At 36.2% G+C, this 26,793-nt stretch overlaps 5 protein-coding genes across 6 annotated transcripts; 3 read left to right on the top strand and 2 right to left on the bottom strand.

Annotated features, from left to right (window-relative positions):
• Nucleotides 1–542: 542 nt before the first annotated feature.
• Nucleotides 543–5,449, bottom strand: LOC143448934 (uncharacterized). The gene is made up of 2 exons (XM_076948896.1): nucleotides 5,336–5,449; nucleotides 543–3,858 (listed from the first exon to the last, which is right to left on the bottom strand). The coding sequence occupies exon 2, from the start codon at nucleotides 3,832–3,834 to the stop codon at nucleotides 1,342–1,344; it is 2,493 nt and encodes an 830-aa protein (XP_076805011.1). The 5' UTR covers nucleotides 3,835–3,858; nucleotides 5,336–5,449; the 3' UTR covers nucleotides 543–1,341.
• On the bottom strand, nucleotides 5,449–8,805 carry LOC143448935 (interleukin-17 receptor A-like). The gene has a single exon (XM_076948897.1). It carries the CDS (start codon nucleotides 8,714–8,716, stop codon nucleotides 6,245–6,247), a length of 2,472 nt encoding a protein of 823 aa, XP_076805012.1. The 5' UTR covers nucleotides 8,717–8,805; the 3' UTR covers nucleotides 5,449–6,244.
• A 9,284-nt stretch (nucleotides 8,806–18,089) lies between these two features.
• On the top strand, nucleotides 18,090–20,593 carry LOC143448931 (histone acetyltransferase KAT5-like). Its single transcript, XM_076948894.1, has 2 exons — nucleotides 18,090–18,224; nucleotides 18,633–20,593. The coding sequence occupies exon 2, from the start codon at nucleotides 18,664–18,666 to the stop codon at nucleotides 19,981–19,983; it is 1,320 nt and encodes a 439-aa protein (XP_076805009.1). The 5' UTR covers nucleotides 18,090–18,224; nucleotides 18,633–18,663; the 3' UTR covers nucleotides 19,984–20,593.
• LOC143448932 (COMM domain-containing protein 4-like) lies at nucleotides 20,577–23,283 on the top strand. The gene is made up of 8 exons (XM_076948895.1): nucleotides 20,577–20,728; nucleotides 21,017–21,088; nucleotides 21,428–21,493; nucleotides 21,630–21,669; nucleotides 21,730–21,849; nucleotides 22,035–22,201; nucleotides 22,277–22,355; nucleotides 22,507–23,283. Exons 1-8 carry the CDS (start codon nucleotides 20,726–20,728, stop codon nucleotides 22,548–22,550), a joined length of 591 nt encoding a protein of 196 aa, XP_076805010.1. The 5' UTR covers nucleotides 20,577–20,725; the 3' UTR covers nucleotides 22,551–23,283.
• Nucleotides 23,284–25,120: 1,837 nt separating this feature from the next.
• On the top strand, nucleotides 25,121–26,678 carry LOC143450817 (hydroxylysine kinase-like). 2 transcript variants are annotated; one of them, XM_076951536.1, is made up of 5 exons: nucleotides 25,121–25,361; nucleotides 25,435–25,554; nucleotides 25,619–25,773; nucleotides 25,867–26,062; nucleotides 26,125–26,678. In XM_076951536.1, exons 2-5 carry the CDS (start codon nucleotides 25,467–25,469, stop codon nucleotides 26,583–26,585), a joined length of 900 nt encoding a protein of 299 aa, XP_076807651.1. In that variant the 5' UTR covers nucleotides 25,121–25,361; nucleotides 25,435–25,466; the 3' UTR covers nucleotides 26,586–26,678. The 2 variants fall into 2 exon arrangements, with proteins under 2 accessions (XP_076807651.1, XP_076807650.1); XM_076951535.1 differs by having other exon boundaries at nucleotides 25,122–25,361; nucleotides 25,450–25,554.
• Nucleotides 26,679–26,793: the final 115 nt, after the last annotated feature.

The raw sequence follows: 26,793 nt of genomic DNA, 5'->3' as shown, positions 1-26,793 counted from the left end.
GCTCCTATGATGTTTAATATTTTAAGCCAACACCGATTTTGAATACTTAAAAGAAAAAAGCGATTTGGAACTTCATTGCTGCTGATTAACCGTTGAATATTATAATTTTAGTGAAAATTTTTTGAAATGGCGTTAACAACCGTGTTTACTTAATTTACATGAACCCCAAGCCGTCTTTCGTATTATGCCTCTTCTAAGACTCTAAGTTCACTAGTGGACACTCGTCGGAGGGTTTTTACGGTTGCGATCCCTTCACAATGCAAGGGTTGGCGGGTGATCCGCTTCGTCCATTCCCACTTAATACCAGCGTCCTCAAGTAATACAACACAATCTTTGTCATGTCTTTCTCAATTACATCCATGATCATTCCATCGATTATTTGATCTTTCTCTACTACGTTTTCCATTTACTTCCGAATCCAAGTAAATTTTTATGGTGGCACTCTTAGACACTTAAGAGGAAATATCTTACTGCACATACCGTGATGATAGCCTGTTGCAGGTAACAACCAATAACTCTTTTATCTAGAAACCAAAATCATGCATACTAGCACAATCAATGTATTTTTATCAAAACACTAGGAACACATATTAGTAACAAAGGAAAATCAGCAGTACAGTAAGCAAAGACGAAATTTTCAAGATTGAACAAATGGTGTGAAAAAGTATCCTAGTCCCTACATATAGGCCTATATCAGACTAAAGCAATACATACAGTAGATATGACGCACTAAATGTAGGCTACTATTGACTATACTATAAGTGGCATTGTACAAACGGAACTTATGTCTTCACAGGCAACACCACTATTGTGCAAATGCCAAAGCCTTTATAAATATATATGTTACCAGCCATACCACAAGCAAGATTATTAACCAGTCTAATAAACATTTCGGAATGTACGTCCAGTGTAAGGAGTAGTCTTGCCGTTCAGAATGAGGAAATAAGCTGATAATAAATAAAATAAATTTGTATAACCAGGATTGTACGCCACTGCAGAAAAAAAATAATTATAAATTGCCCTTGAACATTAGCCACAACATGAAATAATTTCAGTGACACGTAGGGTATTTTATCAAATTGGACCTTGCAGCCTGTTAAAAGATGAGTAATTAGGTTTAGAAAATGAATGATGAAAAATGTGTAGCCCAATTAGAGGATCGATTTGTAAAAGGTTTTATGTAATTAATTTAGGTTCAGGCTTTGCGACAAACGTTAAACATAATAAGCTGCACAAAACAGATACGAAATATAACCATAAGCGATGGCCTATAATTGAAGAAATACGGTACACACTATATACTCTTTGACACATGTCTCTTATTGATCAAATTCCCAAGTCCTAATTTATACCTCCACAGGTTGATTGTAAATTAATTGACATTAGCAATTTCATCGGGTCTTCAGAAACCACCAAAGGGGCAAGGTTTGCAACCTCTGGAATGACACCATCATAGCTTTGGTCGTTGTTAAGCAAAGCATCTCTTTCATTATGAAATGTTGCATTGGAAAAATGTGGTTTATAGCTACAGATTCCACTGTCTAATACATTGTTATTCCCAAGTTGCTTGTCTGATGCATGTTGCTCAGATAAATCATGACTGGAAGCAACAGCATCATTTACATTATTATCTCTATAGTCCTTGTAGCATCCAGAATCCTGATTAATCATCTTTTCAACACTATTGATGATGATATTGTCATCTTTGATGTCCTGCTCTAGGCATGGTGCCATATCATGGCTTTGTCCCGGCATTGGTTGATATGGTGGAGACACATTCCCATGATCTTCCCATGTATGCGTGTAAGGTGTTATAGAAGATGGTGTTGATATGCTGCAAAGATTTTCACTTTTTTCAAGTGCAGGCTTGTTTCTTGGTACTGTGGTGATTTGATGATTTACGGACTGGACCTGCACTTCTTTTATGCAGCCGTTGTCTAACAATGAAGTAGTTTCATCATTATTGATAAAAGCCGTTTTTTGAACATTATTAACGATGGGTGGTGGCACTACATGAATGCTGTTGGTTTGAATGTAATCATGATTTACACAACTTGAAACAAGGCAGGAAGGTTCAACTGAAATTTTTCTTTCAAACCATTTCGGATGAATCCGAACAAATTTGCACATTTCATCAACACGTGTTTTTAAGCCTAATCCATGCCTGTTGATACCGTGCAAAAAATAGCGTTCAGATTCCACATTTTCCACCCTCAATGTACCACCAGGGTTATATTTTTCTTCACCAGTTATCTTGAAATAAATGTCTTCCAATTGATTCATTAATCGGAAGCAAGGGACAGCAAGTTCAGCAAAAATATCAGGAATAACATCTGTCGAACAGTATTCAAAATAAGCAAAGATATATTTTCCCAGGTTCCTTCCACATCTCAAATCATTCCGGATTTGCTTTACTACTGGAGAAAAAACATCAGGGCTATTAGAATCAATAACTGAACATTCCATATACTTTTGCCATTTCTCCTTTCCTAAGGGAGACCAAATAACAACAACTTTATCAGCTTCAGAGAGTTTTTGATCCATCCAGCTAAAAGCATCTTCAATAAGATTTAAGCTTTCACTAAGTTCAGATGACACTTGGAAACCCAAGTCCTCCACCAAGAAGTTAATCAATTTGAGAATTACACACCTGTGTTGATCATGATCATCGCAAAATACAACAAACAATTTCTGGACTTTGTCTTTCATGCCAGCTTTGACATCACTCTGCTCAGTTTCATCTTGACGTTGTTGAGAAACTGACTCCATCACTCCACCTCCAAACTTAGAATCACGATCGCATTTTAAACTTAACCATATGGATACGTGATGTCGCTTATCTGAAATAACTACCACAACTATGGCAGCAGCTATAATTACAAAAATAGTACCCACCAACCCAATAGTGAAGAAGGTTGTGACATCAGCAGCATTTTGGCATTCTGTAAAGTTAAAAGTTGTCAGAGATAAACGCTCTCTACATCTTGATGACTCTACAATGGCAACTGCAAAGATTTGGCTAAAATTACATTTTTCAGGAAGGGTGAAAGTAATATTTCCAGCAAGCTGACTAGTATTATAAACAGATACAGTTTTGTAAGCAGGATTGGATACAAGAGACTGAATGTGAAATTTGTTCCTATAAATATCTGGTACAACATACGTAAATTGTACAAGTCTGTCATTGCAGGAAACTACTTTAGCGGTTGCATTTATAAACTTCTTTAGCGAACAATAGGAAACTTCCGAAAACTTCTTTCGTTTCTTGCAACAGGGTATTTCAATTCGGAACTTTTTCTCATTGGTTTGAGACCGTGGAAGACTTCTTACAAGAATGTCAATTTGATCCCCTGGATTCACATAAGTTTGATTTATCAACCCAAAGCAATCATAATGGAAGTCTGAAAGAGCATGTTTAAAAAAATCTAATTTTGTGTGTAAGCAATAGTACAAGGGTGGATAAGCTGCTTTGCCATTAGAGAAAACTACTTCAAAGCCTTGCAGGTGAGTCACTAAACCATTGTTAGTTGGTCCCCATGAAATATTAACAGCTATACTTTTTAGGCCTGCATGTACTGGATCTGGATATAAATACCAATCTATCAAGCGACCATCTCCATGATAAGTTGTGTCATCTGGTTTTTCAGTGGTGTCAATGATTTCGCACATTTCAGGCTGAATTGAGCAGGAAATAAAGCTTTTATTGTAATCAGAGTTGATATTTTCACTGAAAGTAGAACAATCATTCTTGATGCATTCTTGTGCATCAACAATACACAGCACAGAGCAAAAGGCCAAGCAAGCTATGACAAAAAAGAAAGTTACATTCATCATTCCATTTTAACTCAGCACCAGCCTCTGAAATACACAAAGAAGAGTACAGATAGTAAGTACTTCACACAGAAAACGATAACGAAAAAATTACACATTATGTGTTGCCATGACGTGATAATTGAATTTGAAGGAGCAGAAATACTTTCCAATACAAATACCAGCCTTACATTACTGTTTTCTACTGATACCATTTATAGCAAAAAACACATTAAAAAAAGATGATTTGAAACTCCTAAAATAAGACTTCAAGACATTGACTCGTGTCACATTATGATTTATGACAGTTGTGACAAAAACAGATATTTTTCTAAAAATTACACTTCTCTGTAAAAAGTATCAACTAGAACCAATTTAATGCAATGTATAGCGTGACCTCCGAAAATTTTTTGTGTTAAAAGCATTGACTCAAGTCAAAATAAAATGAATTGGTTACAACCCTAATATTTAAATGTAGCACACTGCATTTCGTCAGAATTGGAAAAGGCGATAATATACTTTCAATTAATACAAACCTCTATAAACTGTCACATAAAAATGAAGTTACGTTTAATGTAGGGTACAAGACAGCTTTTTTACTTAGCATCATGTATTTTTTTAATGAATAACAAATCAGTAAGTACTTTAAGCTGTCTATTTCTAAACTTCAAAAAACTGTTGCAGGTAACATTTGCTTATCTTTGAAATTTCTATTTCAGAAGTTCTGGTGTAACTACACTCCAAAAATGTAATTGCAACTTTTCATTAACTTTAGAGGAAAAGAACGGTGCTGACATTGAAAAACTTATATCAATGTTTTGTTTTGACTAGATTCATATATCACAGTATAATTAATGAATATCTGTAAAAGGTTCAACTCAATAATCACCAATTTAAAATTCCAATTAGGTCAAAGTGTTTTTTCTTGCTCCAGGTATGAGCAGCACTTATTTTTTTGAAATTAATACCAGTTTAGTTATGAGCTAATTGGTACATCAATATTGTAGACATACGACATTTGGTTAAAAAGCTAGCGTAATGTTTTTGTTGTGACTTGTGAGCCTATTCTAAACATATCATCTTGTAATATATGTTACACGTACGTACATTTACATTGTTTAAAGTACAGATTTATCCTGACTAAGTTGTTAGCTGTTATGTTGCTACATCAACTAAGATGAAATGAAGGTTAAATTTTTACATGACCCTAAAGATAGGGTGTAACCACAGCCATAATACTGCACATGTAAAGATTTGATGCAAAGGTGTCCTAACAAATTACAGCTTATGTATGTTGATTGCTAAATTGCATTACCACCCTGTGTTATTTTTGTGCACATTTCTTGCCAATTTTATAAACCATAGATATATAACTATAGTAATATATTATAGTAATATGTAACTAGTCATTTCAACTCTTAATTAACGCCTCCCCCCCTAGGTTATATCACTGTGTTGGATTTAACACGTCTTATATTCACTTATATTGTTTAAAATGTCTAAAAACAATAATTGATTCACTTACTCAATATGACTTGGAGGTGTCTGAGAAAAAAAATATTCTGGAAGCCACAATTCCCAGTAAATGATAACCATATCTAGTTATAAACTTGCATTATTCATGTTAGCCTACAAAAACTGAAAAAAAAAAACCACAAGTATTATACAATCAAGATCCAGTAAATGAGTACGTATTTTCATAAATAGTTTCACTTCCGGTTGACGTACTACTAGCTAGTCAATGGGAATCCTGATAAGCGAAAACGTCATAAAACTATTTAAGGAAGAATTAAATACCAGGAAATAATTGTAAGCGAGTCATTACACTGCCTTGAGCAATTTTACAACACCAGTTATGGCACATTTCTTAACACTTACACAATTACAAGAATTGTTGCTACACGCATTTACCAGGGGAAAAAATGTATATATATATCTAATATATAATATGTCGGTTATGACTTTGGCATTATATTCTGCAACGGTCCATATTGCACAAACAATTGATTTGCAACTATTAAGATAAAAATAAAACACTGAAACTACTCAGAAACATATACAATGTATGACATTGAGTTACGCAGAGCAAGTCGATCCTGCTAAATATTAAACAAACATTAGTTCAAGCAAATGAATATGATTTTAGTTTGTAGTTAGCAACATATTTTCACACTAAATGAAACAAACTTTAAGTTTAGGCAGCTTGAAAAAAGATATACAAAATGTTAAATTCAACAAGCTTAAGTATTTGTGTCAACTTTTTGTCAATCGTTTAATGCATAAACATAATGGCTTAATTGTGTATAGCATACGCATAAAATAAAAATTAACGAAAAATGGATGTACAACAACTTTTTCCATTTTTACATAAACCAAATAAAAAAAAAAAAACTTGAACGTAGTTGGTAAAGGTCCTGTAATAATAGGACCCATTTCACAAAGATGCTAAGCCATTAATCAGCATCAATGTGGTCATTGGGTCATTGTGCATATCAAGTGGAACAAAATTCAAAGATGACTTCTGCACATCATTCTTTGCGGCGGGACAACTTCGCGACCGTTCTGTGTCTTCTTCTGGCTGAACATCAACTCCGTCGTCACTTATACTGAAATTGCTGCCCAAGTCCAACGATACATCACCAGAATTGATACCACTGTCTAAGACATTATTTCTTTCCTCATTAACATATCCTGAATTTGCAGAAACAGCACTTGGCCCAACTTTAATCAATTCATTTGTGAACTGGCGCTCAGATTGAGGTTCAAAACCGGTGTCATTTTCACAAAGCTGTCTTGGAATATGCTGATTATTGATTATATCAGATTTTTCAGCTAAAGCTCTCTGTTGACTTGTTAGGTCTTGTAAACCTATATTCTTGGACCTTAAATCAGCCGAAAGTTTAAGTGGTTCTATGCTAACACACACTTTATCCATTTCTTCAGTTTCTTTCGGCGAAATTTCAACAAACGGACATGCAACGTTTTCATCTCCTACATTCCTACCCGAGTCACTCTGTATATAACCACTTAATGAGGGAGGAGGAACAATTTCTAGACTATTTTTTAGTACAACAGATGTATTAAGATCAGAGGCACATCCTGCAGCCGAGTTGCAAGGTTGTGTATAGGCATGACTTTGTTCAAGTGAACATTCATACCACTTTGGATTATCTTCTACAAATGCAGCCATTTCATTGATAGCACGTTCAAGGGCTGGTCCAAATTTGTTGATCTTGGGATCAAAAAAGCAGTCAAATGCAACCTTTTCCTCCCGTATTTCAAGACCAGGCATAAACTTCTCAACGCCTTTAAGCTGAAAATACAATTCTTCAAATTGCTTCATAAGCTGAAAGTGGTAATACGCATCGTCCTGAAAAACCTGTGGAATGACATCTTTACTGCAGTAATCAAAATATGTGAAGAAATATTTAGATTTATTTTTCTCATAAAATAAATCTCGCTTGATCTTTTTCAAAACCGGGGTAAACATGTCTTCATGAACATCATCACGGCTGTTATATTGATCCCAGCGCTTTGAAGCACCCGGTGACCATATGACAATGACTTTATCTGCTTTAGCCAAGCTTTTTTCCATCCAATCTGCTGGGGAGCCATAAATTTCTTGGCGATTGTACAACTCAAATATGATATCAAGCTGTAAATCAGCTTTTAGAAAACCTGCAAACTTTAAAATAATTTCTTTATGTTTTGGGTGGTCATCAACAAATATTATGTACACTTTTACTTCTTCTTTGCTTTGCTTTGATAATTTTTCTTCCAAGGCAATTAAATTTTCTTCAATCGAGGGATCAATTTTTGAGTCAATAACTTTGCCTGCGTTGACAACGTCAGGATTGTTATCAATCCATTCTTTAAGTGATTTTCTTCTTCTCAGTAGTAGCAGGCAAACAACCAAGGACAATAAGCCAAGAAGTGGTAACACAATTAGCAGACTTAATGAAAGCGATTGTGTTGGAATCTCGAACTGCTGACATTCTTCAAAGTTAATATTAACAGCGTGTTGTTCAATACCCCAGCGGTCATTTTCTTTCACTCCCAAAATCTTAAAAGTATAGTTTTTTGTTAAGTAGTGGTAACTGGAAAAGTTCCACAATACAAAACCATCTAGTGGCAACTCATCATATCCTTTTTTTGAGGGGCAATTGTAAGGAGCGATATTTTCACATACATGAAGATATGCATGCTTATATTTTGCTGCTGCTTTACTATATTCAGGAACATGATACGTTAAATTGGCAGTTTCATCAGCACAGTTAACCGATGCGGAACCAGACAGTTTATCTTGGCATAGATAAATATCTTTCATCATAGCGTCACTACATTCAGGGATATTAATTTCCATCAGCAAACTTTGATCATCTGTGTCCTCCAACGGCCCAGGAATATTTTGTACGTTTACTAGAATTTCTTGTCCAGGCTTTATGTTCTGACTGGCAGAACCCGATTTGTATTCAAAGTGAAATGTTGCACCAGCATGGTAAGGATAAATGAGTTTTGTTTCCAGGCAATAAAATGAGTTATTAAACAAGTTTTTGTCATTGCTATTCCCTATCCTATACACATTGATTCTATAACCATCTACATCAGACATTGAACTATCATGGTTAGGGCCCCATGTCACATTCAATCCTATTTTTGTTTTATTTGATTGACTATCTTGATACAAAAACCATCCATTTCCAGTTGTCTTGTCCTTGGGCACTGCAGCAGTGACCTTAGAGGTATTTTTGCATTGCTCATTTTCAATCTTGCAGTAAACTGGGAAAGCAGTGCTTTTAAAAGTTGATAATGTTGAACAATTGCTTCCAAAGAGCTGTGCATTAACAGTAAAAAACCTCCATATTATAAAAATTAACGTTAATGAGGTGCCAGAAAAACAGTGCATGTTTTACTGGGATGAGTATCACTGGTACACAATTTGTTGCTTCTAAACGAGTAAGTAAATACCAGTAAGCTGAAAAACAAAATGTAGTTTCATAAATGGATTGTTTTGATCAAACATTAACATAACCCAATGGCCACACTGCAGAGTTTGGCAGAGGCGCACTCAATAAGTACCGTATGCTTTTCATGAGCTTCAGTACCACACTTATTCTGCACTTAATGACTAGGACAGAACTTCTATGCACACAATTTTCAATTGATTTAAAGATTGAATAAGTCAAAATGTGTACATTACTATGTAATTGGACACCCAAGTGTGCACTTCCATTCGGTCTGGGCATTTTTGCGCCCCACGGTACCACACTTGTTATTTTTGGTTGTTTAGCGCACCCAAGATCTTGCTGAAATCGGCCATGCTCTTCAGTCCGGCCCAATGGTTGCCACGGTTCTCGAGCGATGAGAAATTATCGGCGGGTTTAAGTCATGCGAAGATTTTACTTAATAGAGAATAAACATTACCATCATATCATAGCACTATTTCACTGGAAAGAATCTTGTGTCCAAAGCTATTTTTTACAGTTTCTTGTTAACCTAACTTAAATTTTGTAACAAAGTAACCTAAACCTAACCTATATGTACCTTTCAACTTAATTCTAACTCCAACTAAATCTCCAATAGCTAAGATCAACGTTTTGCAAACCCATTTTTCTAACCTAACCGCATATCTTTAACAACGGGCTGCGTGACCTACTTATGGTAAAATAATCACTCAACTAAACTTAACCTGTCGGTTTACTTAGTACCCTTTCTCCTATGGCAGGCATGCACAACATACGGCCCGCGAAACCTTTTCGTGCGGCCCACGAGATATTCCGTGATTTCGGTTACAGTTACATAATCAACGAATCCGATGCTTTACCGCCGATAAGCGTTAAAAACAACTACATACTGTAGTGCGAGAGGCAACCGTCTCTTGACAGTAACCATCTTCTCAATAATATCTCTTATTCGACGGTTAATCGGTCACATTATATAAAGTAGGCTACACGTTAGTTACAACAATGTTAGCACGCGGCCCGCGAAAAATTTTTTTCCCTAAAACGGCCCGTGTACTGTTTTGAGTTGTGCATGCCTGTCCTATGGTATCCTACAGGTTATGGACGCAACCGTTGGCGATCCCTTCTTGAGCTATAGTCAACGACGTAAACAAGTGTTCCTGGATGGGTATTTCCCCTCAGTGATTATGACGCAACAACAAGAGTTTCGATTCTTCTTTTTCTTTTAGTTGCGCCGAAGGGAAAAAAGAGGAATCGAAAGCGCTTTTTCCATTTATTTCAAAAATTCAAAGACATAATAAGTTTTTGCTTACTAACTTTGTATTTTATCCAAAGAATTTTTATCAACTTTTCACAGTAGTGAGTAGGTTAATATTCTACATTCACGGCAGTTCTTGAATACACGCGCAAGCAACCAATAAGTTTCATGGCCGTTATTACTGTTTGAAAGAACACAAAATAAAACTCATTTAAACATGCTCAACAAATTCGAATCAACGTTATTATATTTGCTATATTATAAAATTGCTATAACAGCCATGCGGATAGAGTTTGTGGCAGATATACTATGTCTTCGTTAAGCAGTAAGAGTTGACATAAAACACCTTTTTAACAGAGCCTAATCATAGACTACTATGAAAGTTTTATGATAGTCTATAGCCTAAAAAATCATATTTGAGTACTTGCATGTCATGTGTCACGTACGTTACGTAGGATACAAACAGTAAATGATTAATGTTTAATAGTACACGATCTTGTCATATGAAATATTTTACATAGCCCATAGCCTATATAGTATATACGATTATTTTCATCATAATCGTAATTCCCTTAGCAGGTCACAGTAAACAACCTTAATAAACGTAAGTTATACAAAATTGTGCTGTTCAAAATAATACAGTTTTAACAAAAATATTGCATAAGTTTTTCTGCTATAAGCTTAGATGGTAGGCTATGTCTTGATAATAATAATCAGTGATGATGACGAAGCAACTGTCGAGTTTCAATCACTGTTTTCTTCAATCCAGGCGGAAGAGAACAAGACCAATCGAAAACTCATTCTACATGCTTATCGCTCATTTTATTCATGTCTAACAATGCATTACAAATGTTATTTTCTAATCAAGGATGTGGAACAGTATGTTGGTATTGGCAATAACTCTGCGTGGAAATGAAAATATTCGATGCTCACCTATGTGTCGCATTCATCGACGTTAGAAGCAACATAAAAAATGACCAGCCTTAAAAGCTGGAAATAATTGCTAGCGGTGCACTTCAATTTGTCACGTAAATTTTGTAGTTATTAACAACCTAAGGAACAAAGATGCCACGGGAACTTTCTTCTACAGCTACCGGTGAGGTTTTTACCGTTGAGAATTTTTTTGAATTCCGGTGAATCATATTAAAAAATCCAAAACAATGACAACGATGTATAGTTCATAAAGAAACAGACGGGTTTTATTTTTTCGATAACTGGTAAAAAGTCGAGTGAATTTTGGGTACTATAGTCTATAAATCAAACCGTTTCAAACGGAGTTTCAAACCTGATCTCCTCTCCATTACCTTATGTACTCCCATTAAAGTATCCTTTTCTGTTTTGCAACTTAATATGAAATTTTGGCACTCAAAACGACACAATTATAACAGCAAAACTTGACAGGGTAAAGACACTAGACATGAATTTAGTCAGTAGAGATTTCAATCGTATTCATTGACGTTAATGAGTTGTAGGGAGCACCCTGCGGCACATACAGAAAGTCCACTGTAACAAACTCTGGTACAGCATTTACATTGTCCGTGGCAATGTCGATTGCAGTTGTTGAATTATATGATTTGTCCTCATGCGAATTGTTTGTGTCACAATAATTTCCAGCATTAACTTCCGGTTCGGCGCTAAAAAGACCAGCGCTACGAACAATATTTTTACCAGACTTCTCGAATTTAAACGAACTGTATTGCATTTTATCGTCAGCCGCTTGCTGTAGTGAATAAAGCTCGTCCGTGTCGCTGAATTTTACAACCGCTTGTCTTGCATTGTACGGATCGGTGAACGTTGTTTTGTTTGATGGGCTGTCATCAGAACCTACTTTGGTAATAGGAAAACGCGAAACGTCAAGTAAGAGTACTGGCTTACAGCTTGAGGTATTGTTTCCGACTTCGCGTAAGGCGTCCAAACAGTAACTTGTCTCGTCTTCTGGCGGTAAAGAATTCACGTAAAAAGATGATTTTGGGCGATGTACTTGCCACCTGTACCAGTCAGGATTTTCCTTCACATACGAATACATTTCCTCCACACTTGTAGAAAGTATCGCTGCATTGTACTTCACCCTATTCTCTCTATAATGAAAACGTGACAAACAGCTGTTGATTATTGGCAGAATTGTTGTCTTTGTGTTTGCATCAGATTTCAAACAGTGGCAAAACTCAACAAATTCATTCATCAACTCGTAAGACCTGTGGCGATCGAAAGGCATAGGAATTACAGCTTTTTGGCAATAATTGAAATGAACAAAAAGGTATCTGTTCACGTTTTTGCCAAGTGACATATCCTGTTGTATTTTTTGAACAATAGGAATAAACATATCAAAATGGTAAAATTTGCCACAATTTTTTGTACTCCATCTCTTTTCTGCTTCTGGTGACCAGACCACCACGACTTTTTCTGCTTGTTCAAAACTATTGTCCATCCATTTCATTGGATCGGAGCAGATGTCTTTATTTGCGTAAAGTTCGAATAATACGTCAAGATAGAGTTCAAACTTTAGAAAAGATGCCAACTTTAGGGTAACCTCTTTGTGTTTAGGATGATCGTTGACGTATATTAAAAACACTTTTCTTTTCCTTTGGCTGGAATCTTCGACTTGCCGGTTAACTGAAATGCCGTTTTCCTTTTTCTTTGCCATCATCAGTCTAGTATAAGCGTGATTGAAGGTAATTTTAATGTCACATTTCGCAATGGCGACTTTGATTGTGACGCAAATTATCTTTAATGTAACAAAGAAACCAGCAATTCCAGCGATCAATTTCATGGTCATTCCATTTGGCACTGATGGACATTGACTGAAATCGATCTTAACTTTCTTCCGTGGCGATTGCGCCTGTCTAACAACATCGTATCCCCAGAACTCAAAATAATAAGTTTTGTCTGCTATGTCAGCAAAAGTTGTTGTAAGATCACCTTTTAAACTGACATTCTTTGGTTCATACAATACAGCGTTATCTTCATACACAATGAATTGCGCAAAGGATCCAAAATGGCCTGGCACGCGGTAAGACAAAGTTGCAGATCTTTTTTTGCAGTCTTCATGCACAACTCCTTCTAAAGTTGATCCTTGGCATTCAGAAGCGCATGATAGATTTGGATGGCGACAGTTCGGTAAAGACAATTGAAAAAAAGATGACACGTTTCTTATTTCGGTTTTTATCACAAACTCCTGGCTGGGTCTAAAAGCTTCTTGGTTTGATAAACTGGTGATATAGATATGATGGTTTGTCCGATTAAAGCCCTTCTTAACCGAATATGTGGCTTCACACTTTGTGAAGGTGCCAATGAGTCTCGACACAGAAACCACTGAGGGTGTAATTTGTAAACCGAGCCCGGACTGCGCTAGCCAGGTGATATTTAATGCAATCTCATTTCTGTTGGTCGTATGATTCCGGTAGACAAACCAACCAATGCTTGATCCTCCGTTAACATGCGCGGCATGGGAACTTTCGCTGCATAAATCTTGTTTTAAAATAGGCTGAGATATTACTGCGCAGTCTTGTACTTGGGGCAATGCAGATGAAATTAAACAAAAAATACAGCATACACAAATGAAGATTGGTTTCATGGCAACAACTTTAGGCTCCACGAGTGATGATTTTACACTACTAACAGCAAGCGACCTGAAATAACGAAATTAAAAATGAGCTCCCTTGCAACGTCAAACATGGACGTGATTAACTTCGTCTTTTAACGCCCATCTATCTGCCAGCTTTGCTTCAGCGTAAACCTGTTTTGAAATAATAATTGATAAGCTGTTCTGAAAGTAGGCGTAGTACGTCATTAGTATTTTTTATGCCCGCATATATATATTCTTTTTCGCTAATTCTCAAGTGATCGCAAACTTGCTGCATCATACTGCAATCAGCGAGAACATGAAGTATATGTTATGTATGGAGGGTATAAAAAGTTGAAAAACTTGTAGTAATTACGCTATCAAAAACGCCAAGGGCGACGAAATGCGTACGTAAACGGTGCTTGTAATGAAAAACATGTGTCAAGTATTTCAATTGTTAAGTTGTTTTTAACGTAGCCAGTCGCATGCAAAGTGAACAAGCGACTACATTCTTGCACTAAAGCAAGAAGAAAATGACTTAGTTTCGTTGACGTCATACGAATGTCCAGATCACGCCATATTGATGCGAGTTCGTCTCGCACGAGTTATACAGTTTAGCTGTAGGTCACAAATGCTTAGCCAAGCGTATATATTAACAAAAATAGCTTTTGTGTCGGCAAAGGTACTACTCTGCGTTATTACTGCATTTAAAGTTCATCCTAATACGTTCCTACAGAACTACCCCACTTGTTGTAAATAAATCCGTAACGAAAGTTTGAGTTACAAAAACAACATTGTACTGCTATTGGGTGATTGTTAGTTTACTGTTAGCTAAAACAAGAATTGTAAAATGATTTGAAGACAAATAAAAGGCGCAATACACAAGCATGGCGGCATAAAAGCAATATGAAAACTTTCAGCTGACATAGTATAGTGGTATGGCTGCGCAGCACGTATTATACATAAAACACTTCGTCACATTACCTTGGAAATGCAAACTGACATAAAGGCAAACTGCTTGCAAAAAATGAAGATATAGGAAAAAATAATCTTTAAAAAGCTAATATGAAAAGTTTTGCATATCATGCTACTAAAACATACATTTGGAATGCTGCGCTACATGAAACGAAGCTATGGCAAAATTCTAAAACACAATACTAGAAACCCTTTTTAAATAAAAAGACTACTTCACACAATGTGGCCATGAATAGAATGGGCGGTCAAAGAAAGGATATCCTGAAGAACTGCAAGTATTGCATAGTCTTACACACAATGCTAAAGCGGTGCAAAACAGGTAAAAAATAAAACTGTTGTTGTGACGGCACAAAAAGCAATTAAGGGAAAGTGGAAAATTTACAAACTTGTGAAAAGTATTAAAATACTTCTCATTTTTTAAGGTAAAGTTTTAGCAAGCAAGCTACTGCAAATTACAAAAACAAGCTACTGCAAATTACATTATCGAACCTTGAGCAAATTGAGCTGTGTGCAAAAACTTTCCGAGAACAATGACAACAAAAACAATGAAGCCAAAGCTACCAAGCATTACAAAAAGTGCAAAAATTTACATGTCAATGGATTGTGAGATAAGTGTTAGTTTACAAAGGTTATTAAAAGTAGGAAAAACATGAAATCTCAGGAAAGTCTGAAATTTCCAAAAAGCACTGAATTAATGGTTCCGTGCCTGATTGACTACATGCAAAGAATTCATTGGATCACCAGTTAAGGCTAATGGTTCTAATACTGGAGCAAAAGGATAATTCGCTTTGGAACTGCATGAAAGGTTGTCGTTCGTTTCCTGTCTAGGGTCAGAAGGTACAAGCCCATTTGCTGTGTCAGCGACAAAATGTTGAAAATTAACATCATTTTTAGAAAACATCACATCGTCACAGGACATCTCAATTCCGTTTTGCAAACAAGAATTACTTGACAAGTCATCCATTAACAATGGCTTTAAAGTGAGAGATGTTTCAACACAACTCTGAGGAATAAAAGCATGCTGTTGATATAATTCATCAGCATAGCATAGTGATGTCTCATCAAATTCAAGTTCCGATGAAAAACAAATACTGTCAATGGACATTTTATCTGAACCGTTTTTATTTGGAGCATGGTTTGTATCAGTTGTGATTGTAAAATTGGATATCCGGCTTTGGTAATGAGGGCTGCCGACAAAAGTTGCACAACTATTCAGGTTATCTTCTGCAGAATAAGCACAAGATGTAATGGTGTAATGTGATGGATCAAAATCACTCTTTGAATTTTCTGCATGCCAGCCAGGATTCTCTTTTACAAAGCAACACATATCCATAATGGTTACAGCAAGATTTTCAGAAGACTTCCCAATTTTGACATGGTTTTGATGGCTGCAGTGGTAGTTACAAACGACTGGTATGCAAAGCTGATTAGCCTGAACCTGGTTTGCCAAATTATAGTAAAGCTCATTAAATTGCCCCATCAGTTTAAAGCACGGTACTGTATAACTTCTCAAGTCCTTTGGTATGATGTCCTTGTCACAATAATCGAAGTAAGCAAAAACATGTTGTTTCATGTTATTTCCAAGGATAAGGCTATGCTGGATTTTTTTAACAATAGGTGTAAACATATCACATTGTTGTATTTTGGTCAAGTCTTTACCTAACTTCCACTTTTTTAAAGCTCTAGGAGACCAGATAACAAGAACTTTATCTGCTTTCTGGAAACTTGTTTCCATCCAAGAAACTGGATCAGAATACACTTCTTTGTGAGCATACAATTCAAATAGCACTTCAAACCCAAGCTGAAGCTTCAGAAAACTGGCAAACTTTAAAACAATTTCTCTATGCCTGGGGTGATCATTAACATATAGTAGATAGATTTTTTTACCATTCTGCTTTACAGGAGGTTTTTCTTGAGATACTAGCAGTTGCTCATTCATGTGGATGAAACTCAAGCAAGAGGAAAGAACTAATTTAGCACTCAGTTTGATACAAGGAAATAAAAGCAATATGATAAAAGCTACTAAACCAAGCAACCCATAAAGAAAGGTAATAGATCGCGGGGTACACTTTGATAAATCAACAGGTACTCTGAAGCGTTTTCTAGAGTTTTGTTGTTTGTCCATATCATATGCTCGAATAGTAAAATAATTTCTATTGCCAGAATGATTATAAAAATCAACTTCCAAACTTCCAGAGGAATTTCGATGAATCGGCTTTTGTACTGGCCTGGGGGAGTTTTCCCCAGAAACGTCTTGCAAAGCAGCAACTTCAGCAACAGTTCCAAGTGAAGTTGGCAAATGGTAATGAAAAATTACCCTGGCAGTATCCTTGGTACATTCTTTTATGCTTACAGATCCTATGTCATCCATGCGGTGTCTTTTGCAATCATCAACACATTTAACTTTATCATTATGACATCCAGGCACAGCAATGTGTCGGATGGTTCGTGTGCTGATAAAAAAATACAATTCTTGACCAGGTTTTATATTTTCTCTATGTGAAAATCCGTTTAAAAGTATGTAAGGGTTGTGTGCTTTTTGAACAGTGTTCTTGCTAATAGAACATTTATTTGGAATTGTATCTGAGCTTCCATGACTGTACATAATAACGTTTTCTTCATTGGTAAGTGAAAGTCTTAAGCCAATATGCCTTTTACCAGCCATGTTGTTAAAGATGAACCATTCAATATCATTATCTGTTTTTTCTAAAGCGGAAACATTGGCAGCATTGTGGCATGATATCTGATATGTAAAGTCATGATGTTCAGGGATGATCTGACAGTTTTTGTAAATGGGTAACCTGAAAGCTGACAGGTTCTTTGCATTGCATACAGACAGTAACAGCACTGCAGTAGTAAACAGCCAAGTAACTAACAACATTCAAACATTTGCTTCTGATTTTATTCATGTATAGACCTACTTGACAAACTTTCAATTTTGAGGAGATCTACAAAACAAGCATTCATTCGAGTTTCATTACATAATTGAAGCATTGTGCTAGGGCTAGGCTGTGTTTCATCAGTCTTTATTTCGTTTTTTGTCCCACTTCGCTAACCCAGCACCTTACTCCTTAGGCAAAGCGGTAACGATTCTCACCTTTGTCCTATATAGCTTGCAACAACAGACAAACAAAAAGTCACGTCCTGCAGTAGATGCTGTGTAGTGTACGAACCCAGCAAATAACCCTTTGATATACCGGTATTTACCGATATACGGATTAATATAAGCACATTTCAAGTGATCATTGAAATGTTGCAAGTTTTGACTTATATCTTCCTGACCATACAAAACTCGGACTTCTAAGCATCAGAACAGCTTTATACAACAACCACACCCTATCAACTTGATCTCCTCATTTTACGACCACAAACTGGCACCGAACAGCATTAGCAGTAAGGCAATGGAGGCGAAGGCAGGTCTACTCTTGTGTGAACGCGCGTAAGCGCGTTAGCCAGGCCTAAGGATCAAGTTTCGGATAGAATGGAGTTGCTCGGGCGTATCCTCATTCCATTCCTCAAAGTCATTATTATTGCGCGGAGAAGGCAGAATTGCTGTATGAGAAGAAATTGCGCGGAAATTTGCGCAACGTTACTGGCAGTGGCCTACATCATCTGCAGAGGGCTGGAGCACCCATGATTCTGTTCTTTATTGATAAACGTAGATATTAACTTATATTGCGGCAAAAGCAAATTGACCAAGTGATAAGAGCTAACAGTATAATACCGGTATATTATAGCCTACCGGTAATATTCGTCCGGGTCTAGTGCAGAATTGCAACAACCAAATGGCGTCACAATTAGAGTAGCTGGGGTCTAGAATACATATGCATCCTGTGGTTGTGGGCTTTTGCACTAGACAAATTTGTGGACACATATAATAGAGAACAATAGAAAAAAAACGCTCGTTCACAAAACTTGTGTTTTTCTATTAACTTTGATGCTGACCACGAATTTAAAGTTTGGAGCAACTTGAGTATATTTTGTAATGGTCACCATATTTTGAATAGACTTTTGCCAAAATTGCATCGTCTATTTGTTGTGTTTCACTAAAGTGTTTGTATTGCAGACAGGCCTTTTAGAACTGACATGGAGTTGTAATGGCCAGTTCAGTCAAGATGCATTTGAAAGTAACTGAAGGATGCCGGTTACCTGTTAAAAGAGATTTGGAAGGGCAAGATGAATGGCATTTGGCAGAAATTCTCAGCGTGAAAGATATTGGTGAAGGAAGCATGCTTTACTATGTTCATTATGTTGACTTCAACAAGCGACTTGATGAGTGGGTTTCTGAAGAAAGACTTGACAGTTCGAAAATGCAACTGCCAAAAAAAGAGACAAAATCATCTTCACATAGGCGGACTGAATCTCGGCCAGCTAGCCCAGAACATGAAATTGTTCTTAATGGAATTACACCTAGTGATTGTCAACCGGTGAAGAAGTCATCTTGCAAAGTTACTAGAAAAAGGAAAGCGGAAGAGGATTCACAAGAATCATCAGATGGCGCGCCAAGACAAACTGGAAGCATGACTGTTCATGTTCCAGAAGATAAAATTAGTCGAATTAAAAATATAAATTGCATTGAAGTTGGAAAATACCGACTTAAGCCATGGTACTTTTCCCCATACCCCATAGAACTGACAAAATATGATGTTGTTTATCTTTGTGAATTCTGCCTTAAATATGTGAAAAGCGTAACCTGTTTACAAAGGCATTTAAGCAAATGTCAGTTAAAGTTCCCCCCTGGAAATGAAATTTACAGGAAAAACAACATTTCTTTTTTTGAAATTGATGGGCGCAAGAACAAAACATATGCTCAAAATTTATGTTTACTAGCCAAATGTTTCTTAGATCATAAAACATTATACTATGATACAGACCCATTTCTATTTTACGTTATGACTGAATCGGACTCGAAAGGTTTTCATTTGGTGGGCTATTTTTCAAAAGAAAAAGAGTCAACAGAAGATTACAATGTTGCTTGCATTTTGACACTACCCCCACATCAGCGCAAAGGTTTTGGAAAACTGCTCATCGAATTTAGCTATGCTCTTTCCAAAATCGAGGGCAAAGCTGGTACCCCAGAAAAACCTTTATCGGACTTAGGCTTACTTTCCTATCGTTCCTACTGGACATATGCGATTTTAAACATTCTTATCAATTTGAAATCTGATCAAGGCCAGGAGAGACCACAGATCACGATAAATCAAATTTGTGAAAAAACTTGTATCAAGAAAGAAGATGTCATTAGCACTTTGCAGCATTTAAACCTTATTAATTACTACAAAGGCCAGTACATTCTTGTTTTATCTGATGAAGTTATAGAAGGTTACAAACGTTCTCTTGCAAAGAGAAAAATGAAAATTGAATTGCGTTGCTTGCATTGGACACCCAAAGATTGGAGTAAAAGAGGAAAATGGTAGATTTTTTACAAGTTTGAAAATCATTTGAATGGTTTTTTTAAATGGAATTCATGGTTGTAGTACACATTATAGCACGTGAAAGTAACATTTGATAACATGCTTATCCACTTAGGTATGCGCAAACACAATGAATTTAGCATTCACAGTCTATTTTATTTAAGAGAGCATACATACCTCTGTCGTAATAAAAGTTGGTCCACTTGTCTGTCGTATCAATGTAAACAGGTGCTTAGCAACTGATAAACATTAATGACTGTGTGGCCTTTAACTCTTGGTCTGCTCTACATGATTGTTGTGTTTCGTAAATTTTGTCAGAAAGCTGTCTATTTATTCTTCAAATGTTTGTGCCTTTGATGAACTAATTCTCCACTACCACTAATAACAATTAATTGATACCATTTTTAGTCACGCTGTTTGTGCAAATTAATACTGAATATTCTGTTAAATTGTGCCATTTCAACATAATTATATCTCCCTCGAAACAGAACCATGCATAATAACTGTGATTTTTGTTTTTATTGAAGTTATCGTGTGCCCAGTGATTTTTTTCACATAAAAACTGAATTTCTTAGTAAACTGTATAGACATCTAACACCTACTCATATTATAGCAGGGTAGATTGAAAATTAACGATGTAGTTGAAAAATGAAAGACTAGCTTAGATTGTGTCTTTCCTTTTTGCAAGAGTTTTAAAGATTTCAGCTGCTCGTATTTCAAGCCTGGTTTCAAGTTAACGATAATCATGGTAATACTATCCTTACTTGCTGCACTACGTTTTTTGAGTACTTGTAATACTAACATTGATCAATATTCACTGTACTACTGTATTGAGCAACAGTGATCATAATTTGTTTTGTATAAGTGTAAACATTCAGTACAACATCCAATGCAACAAAATAGAAAACATTCCATAAATAATTGCATATCTTCAGGATGGAAGCGTAGCAATGAGTATTCCTGAATTGTGTCAGATATATATTGAACAAGACTAAGATCTGTAGCTTGCACATCTTTAATTGGTATCTTTTTGTAGCGCTTCAGGTTTTGTGGTGATCTTGACTGCCCAGATTGGGTTCTGGCGGAAATCAACATCTTGGCTCGACTGGTATAGAAATTCATTTGCATTTTATCAAAACTAAACTGGTATAAAGCTGTCAGGGTATTGGGTTTTCAGCTGATTTTAATGTTTATCTTTTAAGTGAAAAATTTGCAAGATTGTGTTATTCCAAATACAAACTTGGTTTGCGTGTTTAGTATTAACTAAATCCATTTTTAAGGAGTGATACATTATTTCTTGTTATAGTTGATAATTAACAGTAGGCTATTGTTATAGTACAGTATACTGGTTGTCATCCACATAACATGTGATAAAACAATCTTTCACCAATGTAAATGTTGAATTTTTTCTAATTGCTGATAACTTTAATTTGTATATATTTTTAAGACATCCGTTAAGATGAAGCTTCTGGTTGGTCAAGTTATAAAAGGCCTTTTGGAAGAAGGAATTGATGTATGTGGCAGTTGCAGCCATGCAAAACATTTCTTTGTATTTTTGAAAATTGCATAACATTGAAATTTGTTGATTAATTTTTTCTATTTTTTCCTTTTGTTGTTTTTTTATCATCGTATTCTTGCACCAATTTTAGTTTGACAAAGTAGAGAAGATTACTTCCGATGCAAAGTATGGTAAGTCGGTGTAATTCTTGAATATATCGCAATTGTTTATAAACCATTATCTTCGTTCAGATGTCGGTGACATTAAGGCCAGCATTGCTGGATTACAATTTATTCTGTCAAGTGCTGCCAAGCATGATGTAGAAGGGGATACATTATCCAGTGAGTTGCAACAACTAGGACTGCCAAAAGGTGCGTAGATAATAATAAAATACAGCAGTGTAAGTTAAGGAGTAAGAATTATCATTGAAATTCCTAGTAAATGTCTTTTGACACATGTTATTGTTGGTCTTAACCTAAACCAACAGTTTTTATCTATGTTTGTGTTGAAATGCAATTTAACACCTTTGTTTAAAACTTAATTTTTGTGACTGCAGAGCATTCTCTTGGCTTGTGTAAAACATACGAAAGCAAACTTGCCGCACTTCGTCAGGAATTTCTCAGAAAAAGTTTTCGTAAAACATCTTGTCTTCAGAATGTTGACTGGAAAATTAACCCAACAACTGGTGCTACGAAAAACCGAACAATTGACTTTAGATTAATTGTAAGTGCTTATAAGCTTAATCTTTTTGGGAACTGACATGATTCATGGTACAATGAGGTAATGTCTTTTTGAAAGCTAAAAGATCCTACTACTGGAAAAAACGAAGTGATTGAAATAACAGCAAATGAAACAAAATTCCAAGTGTTGTTGCATGGTGAGTCACTGGCATTAGTTGAAGATTTTCCTCGGCCATTAGTTAAAAAAGATAATTTTTTAAGATGTGGGAAATCTCCAAATTTAATGATGATATGTGTGTTTGCCTGTGAATATCATTGAGAAGGTTACCTTCATGTTTGTTTTTACAGAAATGAAACAAGTTCAAAGTCAAATGCATCAGCTAGATTTATGAAGCATAAATAAGAGAATGTGGAAACTTGTTAACTTAGCTTTGTTTAATTTAGCATTTCGAATTACTAAAAGCTACTTAACTGGCCCTGAATAAAAACTGGCATAGTAAAATCACCCAGTTCAGATGATTTTAAGTAATTTAATTGGTATCTTCAACTCGGAGTTAACAAGCTTTCACTGTATATTGAATCACTGCCAGTTCATTGTGGCACTATGGTGATTTACAGTCTTGTTTGCTTACATGTCAAAATATTGTGACTTTTGCATTTTAAATGTTTAGTAATCGGAATATTGTTTTGATCGCTTATTACTAAGTTTTACAGTTTTTGTTTTCCAATGGGTTGAAAGACGCCATTGATCATATCATTTACAAATAATTAATCATTGCTGTGTACCTTTGGCTTTCAAATTGCATATGAGACTAATCAACATGTCGAACACTTTCTGGCCAAATTCATGCTGTCGGATAGCGAAAATACTATACACTTTTTAGTGTTTCACAAGAGTGCCAGTATGCCTCCTTGTATTGTTGACAACTTTAGTGAACGAAATACGATCTGTGATACATACCAAACGCTCAACACACTGAACCTTTTCTGGAGATCTACGTATTGCCCTGCCACCAGTTGGCGGCCATGGTGGTTAATGCTACAAATCCTACAATATTTCGAAAATGGCGCTGTCTTTTTGTGTATGAAAACAACGAATCGTGCAATAAATTTTTCATTAAAGTCGTTTAGATTTATACTTGACATAACTGTATATTGGTATACTATAATGAAATTAACCTGTGTAGGCTATGTTGATGCATTTCCCGGTCATATTTGGCCGTTACATCGGTAATGCAAACAAGGCAACGTGTTGCGGTGAATAGGTCACAAATCCATTTGTCAGAGAAAAGAAAATGAGCAAATATTGTGCTGCAGATTTAATCAACGGAGTTTGGAAACAGACTGCGTCAGAAGACACAGTCAAACCGCGTTACTACATACACCCGTTTATTACGTTTTTATCCACATCGTTCAAATTTTCAAGTCCCGAATTTGGCTAATGCCTTTTGCCTGTGTCGGTTATCACGTAAACAGGGATACAACGTCCAAGTTGACTTGAAGCCAGCGTATGTGTGATTTATTTTGTATGGGTGCAAATCATGTTGGAGAAATTACGTAGGAATGTAATTCCTTTCATACTATGGAATTATACACGTAGGTTCAATTGTTACACGGAAGTAAATTATATGCAATTATATAGTCGTATTATTACTGTAAACAGCAACATGTTGGCATACAATGAATGGAAAAACTGCAGCAAACCGTTTGTAATTATGACAAGCTCTACAGGGCAAAAATGAAAACCTAGACGTGTAATGTATTGGGCTGACTAAGTAGGACAATAAACGTCTTGGAAATCAACGCCGTTCCTTTTTCGCTTTAAAGTTGAAAAAGCGCTTTCGTCGTTCTCTCGTAAGCTTTATGTTACTAAAGTAAAGAGCCTAAGAAGGCTACGATAGGCATTGTCTAGTTGCGCTAAATCTTTGGTGAACAGCGTGATGCAGTAGTAACAAAGAAGTAACATTCACTAGATTGTTTACGACCTGTCGTTAACGTACGACCTCCCACGTTAAGTGAGACACTGAAGATTCTACATTGGTCAATGAGGGTAGGGATGAAATAAGAGTGAATAAAATAAAGCGTACTCTGAGCGCACCGGTGACCGGTTTCACATGCAAATCAACACAATAGGCTAAGTTGGTTACACGCAGTCCACCGTTGCGGTTTTGTCATTACGTTAGTATAGTAAAGTAGCTCTCGTTAGTTTTACCTTGTTGCTCTGTAGCAGCTATAGCCAACCCACAGGCCGCATGCAGCCCTTTTAAAAGTTTTGTGCATCCCTGGGGTTGGTATCGTTGTATTTTATATGCAAAGTGTATGTGTATAACATATTTAAGAAATCTATGTGTATGAAAGTGTGCCGTTGATTATTATTTTATTCATTTGCAAATTGCTTGAGCGTCGTGAAGTCCATTATTGTGTTTGTTGTTAGTGCTGTGTTTGTCTGGTTAGTTATTCATGATGACAATGTTCGGCACCAATTGAACTAATGACGTAATTTTTGGCCCACTAAGGCATTTTGGTTGGACGTAAATGCCTTATAGCAATGAATTAGGTTTTTCGTTATTACAGTAGTGTGTTAGCTTGCATGCAGTATCTGGTATACAATCAAATTACAGCAGAAATGTAGGCATTCTGAAAAGACGACATTTTTTCCGGTTGGATGGTTCTTGTCCTTTGCAGAAATTTATTATGAAACTAGATATATGGTTAAGAGCATATTAATATTTCAGTGTAGGCCTACTTAATTAGTTTCTAACCTATTTCTGTAACATTTTTCAGTATCTACTCTATTATAACCCCATTGTAAAAGAGTAGACTGTGTGTGTGGCCGCGAAAAATGCAACGCAGCATAATTCAGTAAGAGCTTACCGCAAATAACAGGAAACGGAAACCACAAATTCATCTACCTTATGCTTCATTCCCTGGATTGGAACTAGGGGAGGGTTGTTGTTAAAACGTTTATTTTACACATGCGTTTGTTATTTTACGTACAGATTCCGGTTTTGGCAGTAGTAGGCTAGCAGCCATGGCTATTACAAATACAGTTAGGCAAATAGTAAAAAATCTTTACAATTTGGATTCAGTTGAATTGAAAATGCTCGGTGGTACTTTGGATAAAAATTTTTGGTTGAAAGATACTACTTCGGGTGAAGAATACATACTACGGATTATTTACGAGCCGCATTTTCCCGGCATAGGTATATAACCACATTGTTGTACGGTTTCAATCGCATAGTGAATATATCATGATCTAATCATCATCTAACACAGCATGATACAATGCAGCACCCCTCGTTGATGATATGACAGAGTATCTGCATTCTCATGGTTTTCAAGTTCCTTGCTTAATACCAACAAACGCTAGTGGGAAAAGGAGCATTCAAACCATTCGTAAGTGCTTTTTTTCGTACGAATTCTGAGTCATTCAGGTTATCTTTTTGTTTGTCTTTTAAAGTTGAAGAAACAGGAACTGACAGCCAGCATTTAGTTCAGCTATGTAAATTCATGCATGGAAAAACGCTGGCTGAAACTTCGTTGTCCGTTGACGACTGCCATGTCGTCGCTGAGGACCTCGGCTTTTTGCTTGGGCGTTTAAACAAATGCCTACAGGTAAGATTTGCCCTTTGATTTATATTAAACCTATACGGCGTAGTGGTTGAAAAAGCTTTCTGGCTCTCCATTTTTTACAGTTTTGTTTTGTAGGCGTATGACGGACCAAACGGATCCGTTTCGGACTTTAGACAAGCTGACAATTTCACTGTATGGCAGACCACAAATGTCATGAAATTAAAGAAATATGCTAAACTTATCGATGATGTTAATATGCATGAGATCATTGTAGACTTTTTCCACAAATTTGAGGAAAATATCTCACCTATCTTATCGCAACTACGACTTGGTGAGTTTGTCTTTAAAAATTAACTGCCTTGTGTGAAAAGCATAATATTCATCATTTTACAGGCTTTGCACATGGCGATTTCAACGATGGTAATATTTTATTGATCGCCGGGACATATTCCAATGAAATAGGAAGCAAGTCGTCTTCAGTTTTGGAAAAGTATGGCATCATCGACTTTGCGGATTGCTTCTATGGGCCTACGGTTTTTGAATTAACCACCTGTATGGCATACGTTATGTCATTAGCTCAGAGAAATGCCTTGGATCCGATCAGACTTGCCGGAAAAACACTTAACGGATTTCAAGAATACGTTACTTTATCCCCGACTGAGAGACGTGTTATTTTTCATGGCACCATGGCGCGTTGTGTCACGAGCTACATTATGTCACTACGAGCTCTACATCAAGGCCTGCATCTGGATAAACCAACACAGGGACACTTTGCCTCCTGGCCCGATATACTTGCTCTACTTCATAATAAGGGCGAACGTGAAGTAACTGAATGTTGGGGTTTGTCTCCTTGACCAGACAATAGATGGCCTATCCTATAGCAATCGTAGCCGAAAGCTAAGTTGTAACAAGTGATTTGTTTTTGCATACAATGTGCGTTACGGCAATGATGTTGTAATATCTCAACGCTTTATTTAGTTTGAGGCGCTTGGAGACAAGTTTGAGGTAGATCTTTCCACCAGAGGATGAGCTTGAACATTTTTCAAGCCAGGTAACAATTCT

This window comes from Clavelina lepadiformis, chromosome 3, assembly GCF_947623445.1.
Source record: "Clavelina lepadiformis chromosome 3, kaClaLepa1.1, whole genome shotgun sequence".
Taxonomy (NCBI): Eukaryota; Metazoa; Chordata; class Ascidiacea; order Aplousobranchia; family Clavelinidae; genus Clavelina; species Clavelina lepadiformis.
The sequence above is the reverse complement of the archived record's forward strand: the minus strand, read 5'-3'. Positions and strand labels throughout refer to the sequence as shown.

Excerpts from the sequence above, each read along its gene's own strand:
- LOC143448931 (XM_076948894.1), top strand. The coding sequence starts at position 18,664 with ATGGCCAGTTCAGTCAAGATGCATTTGAAAGTAACTGAAGGATGCCGG.
- LOC143448934 (XM_076948896.1), bottom strand. The coding sequence starts at position 3,834 with ATGATGAATGTAACTTTCTTTTTTGTCATAGCTTGCTTGGCCTTTTGC.
- LOC143448935 (XM_076948897.1), bottom strand. The coding sequence starts at position 8,716 with ATGCACTGTTTTTCTGGCACCTCATTAACGTTAATTTTTATAATATGG.
- LOC143448932 (XM_076948895.1), top strand. Across the intron at positions 21,089-21,427 it reads TCAACATCTTGGCTCGACTG|ACATCCGTTAAGATGAAGCT; the intron begins GTATAGAAATTC and ends TATATTTTTAAG. Across the intron at positions 21,850-22,034 it reads ACAACTAGGACTGCCAAAAG|AGCATTCTCTTGGCTTGTGT; the intron begins GTGCGTAGATAA and ends TTGTGACTGCAG.
- LOC143450817 (XM_076951535.1), top strand. The coding sequence starts at position 25,190 with ATGGCTATTACAAATACAGTTAGGCAAATAGTAAAAAATCTTTACAAT. Across the intron at positions 25,362-25,449 it reads GCCGCATTTTCCCGGCATAG|CACCCCTCGTTGATGATATG; the intron begins GTATATAACCAC and ends GATACAATGCAG. Across the intron at positions 26,063-26,124 it reads CTTATCGCAACTACGACTTG|GCTTTGCACATGGCGATTTC; the intron begins GTGAGTTTGTCT and ends ATCATTTTACAG.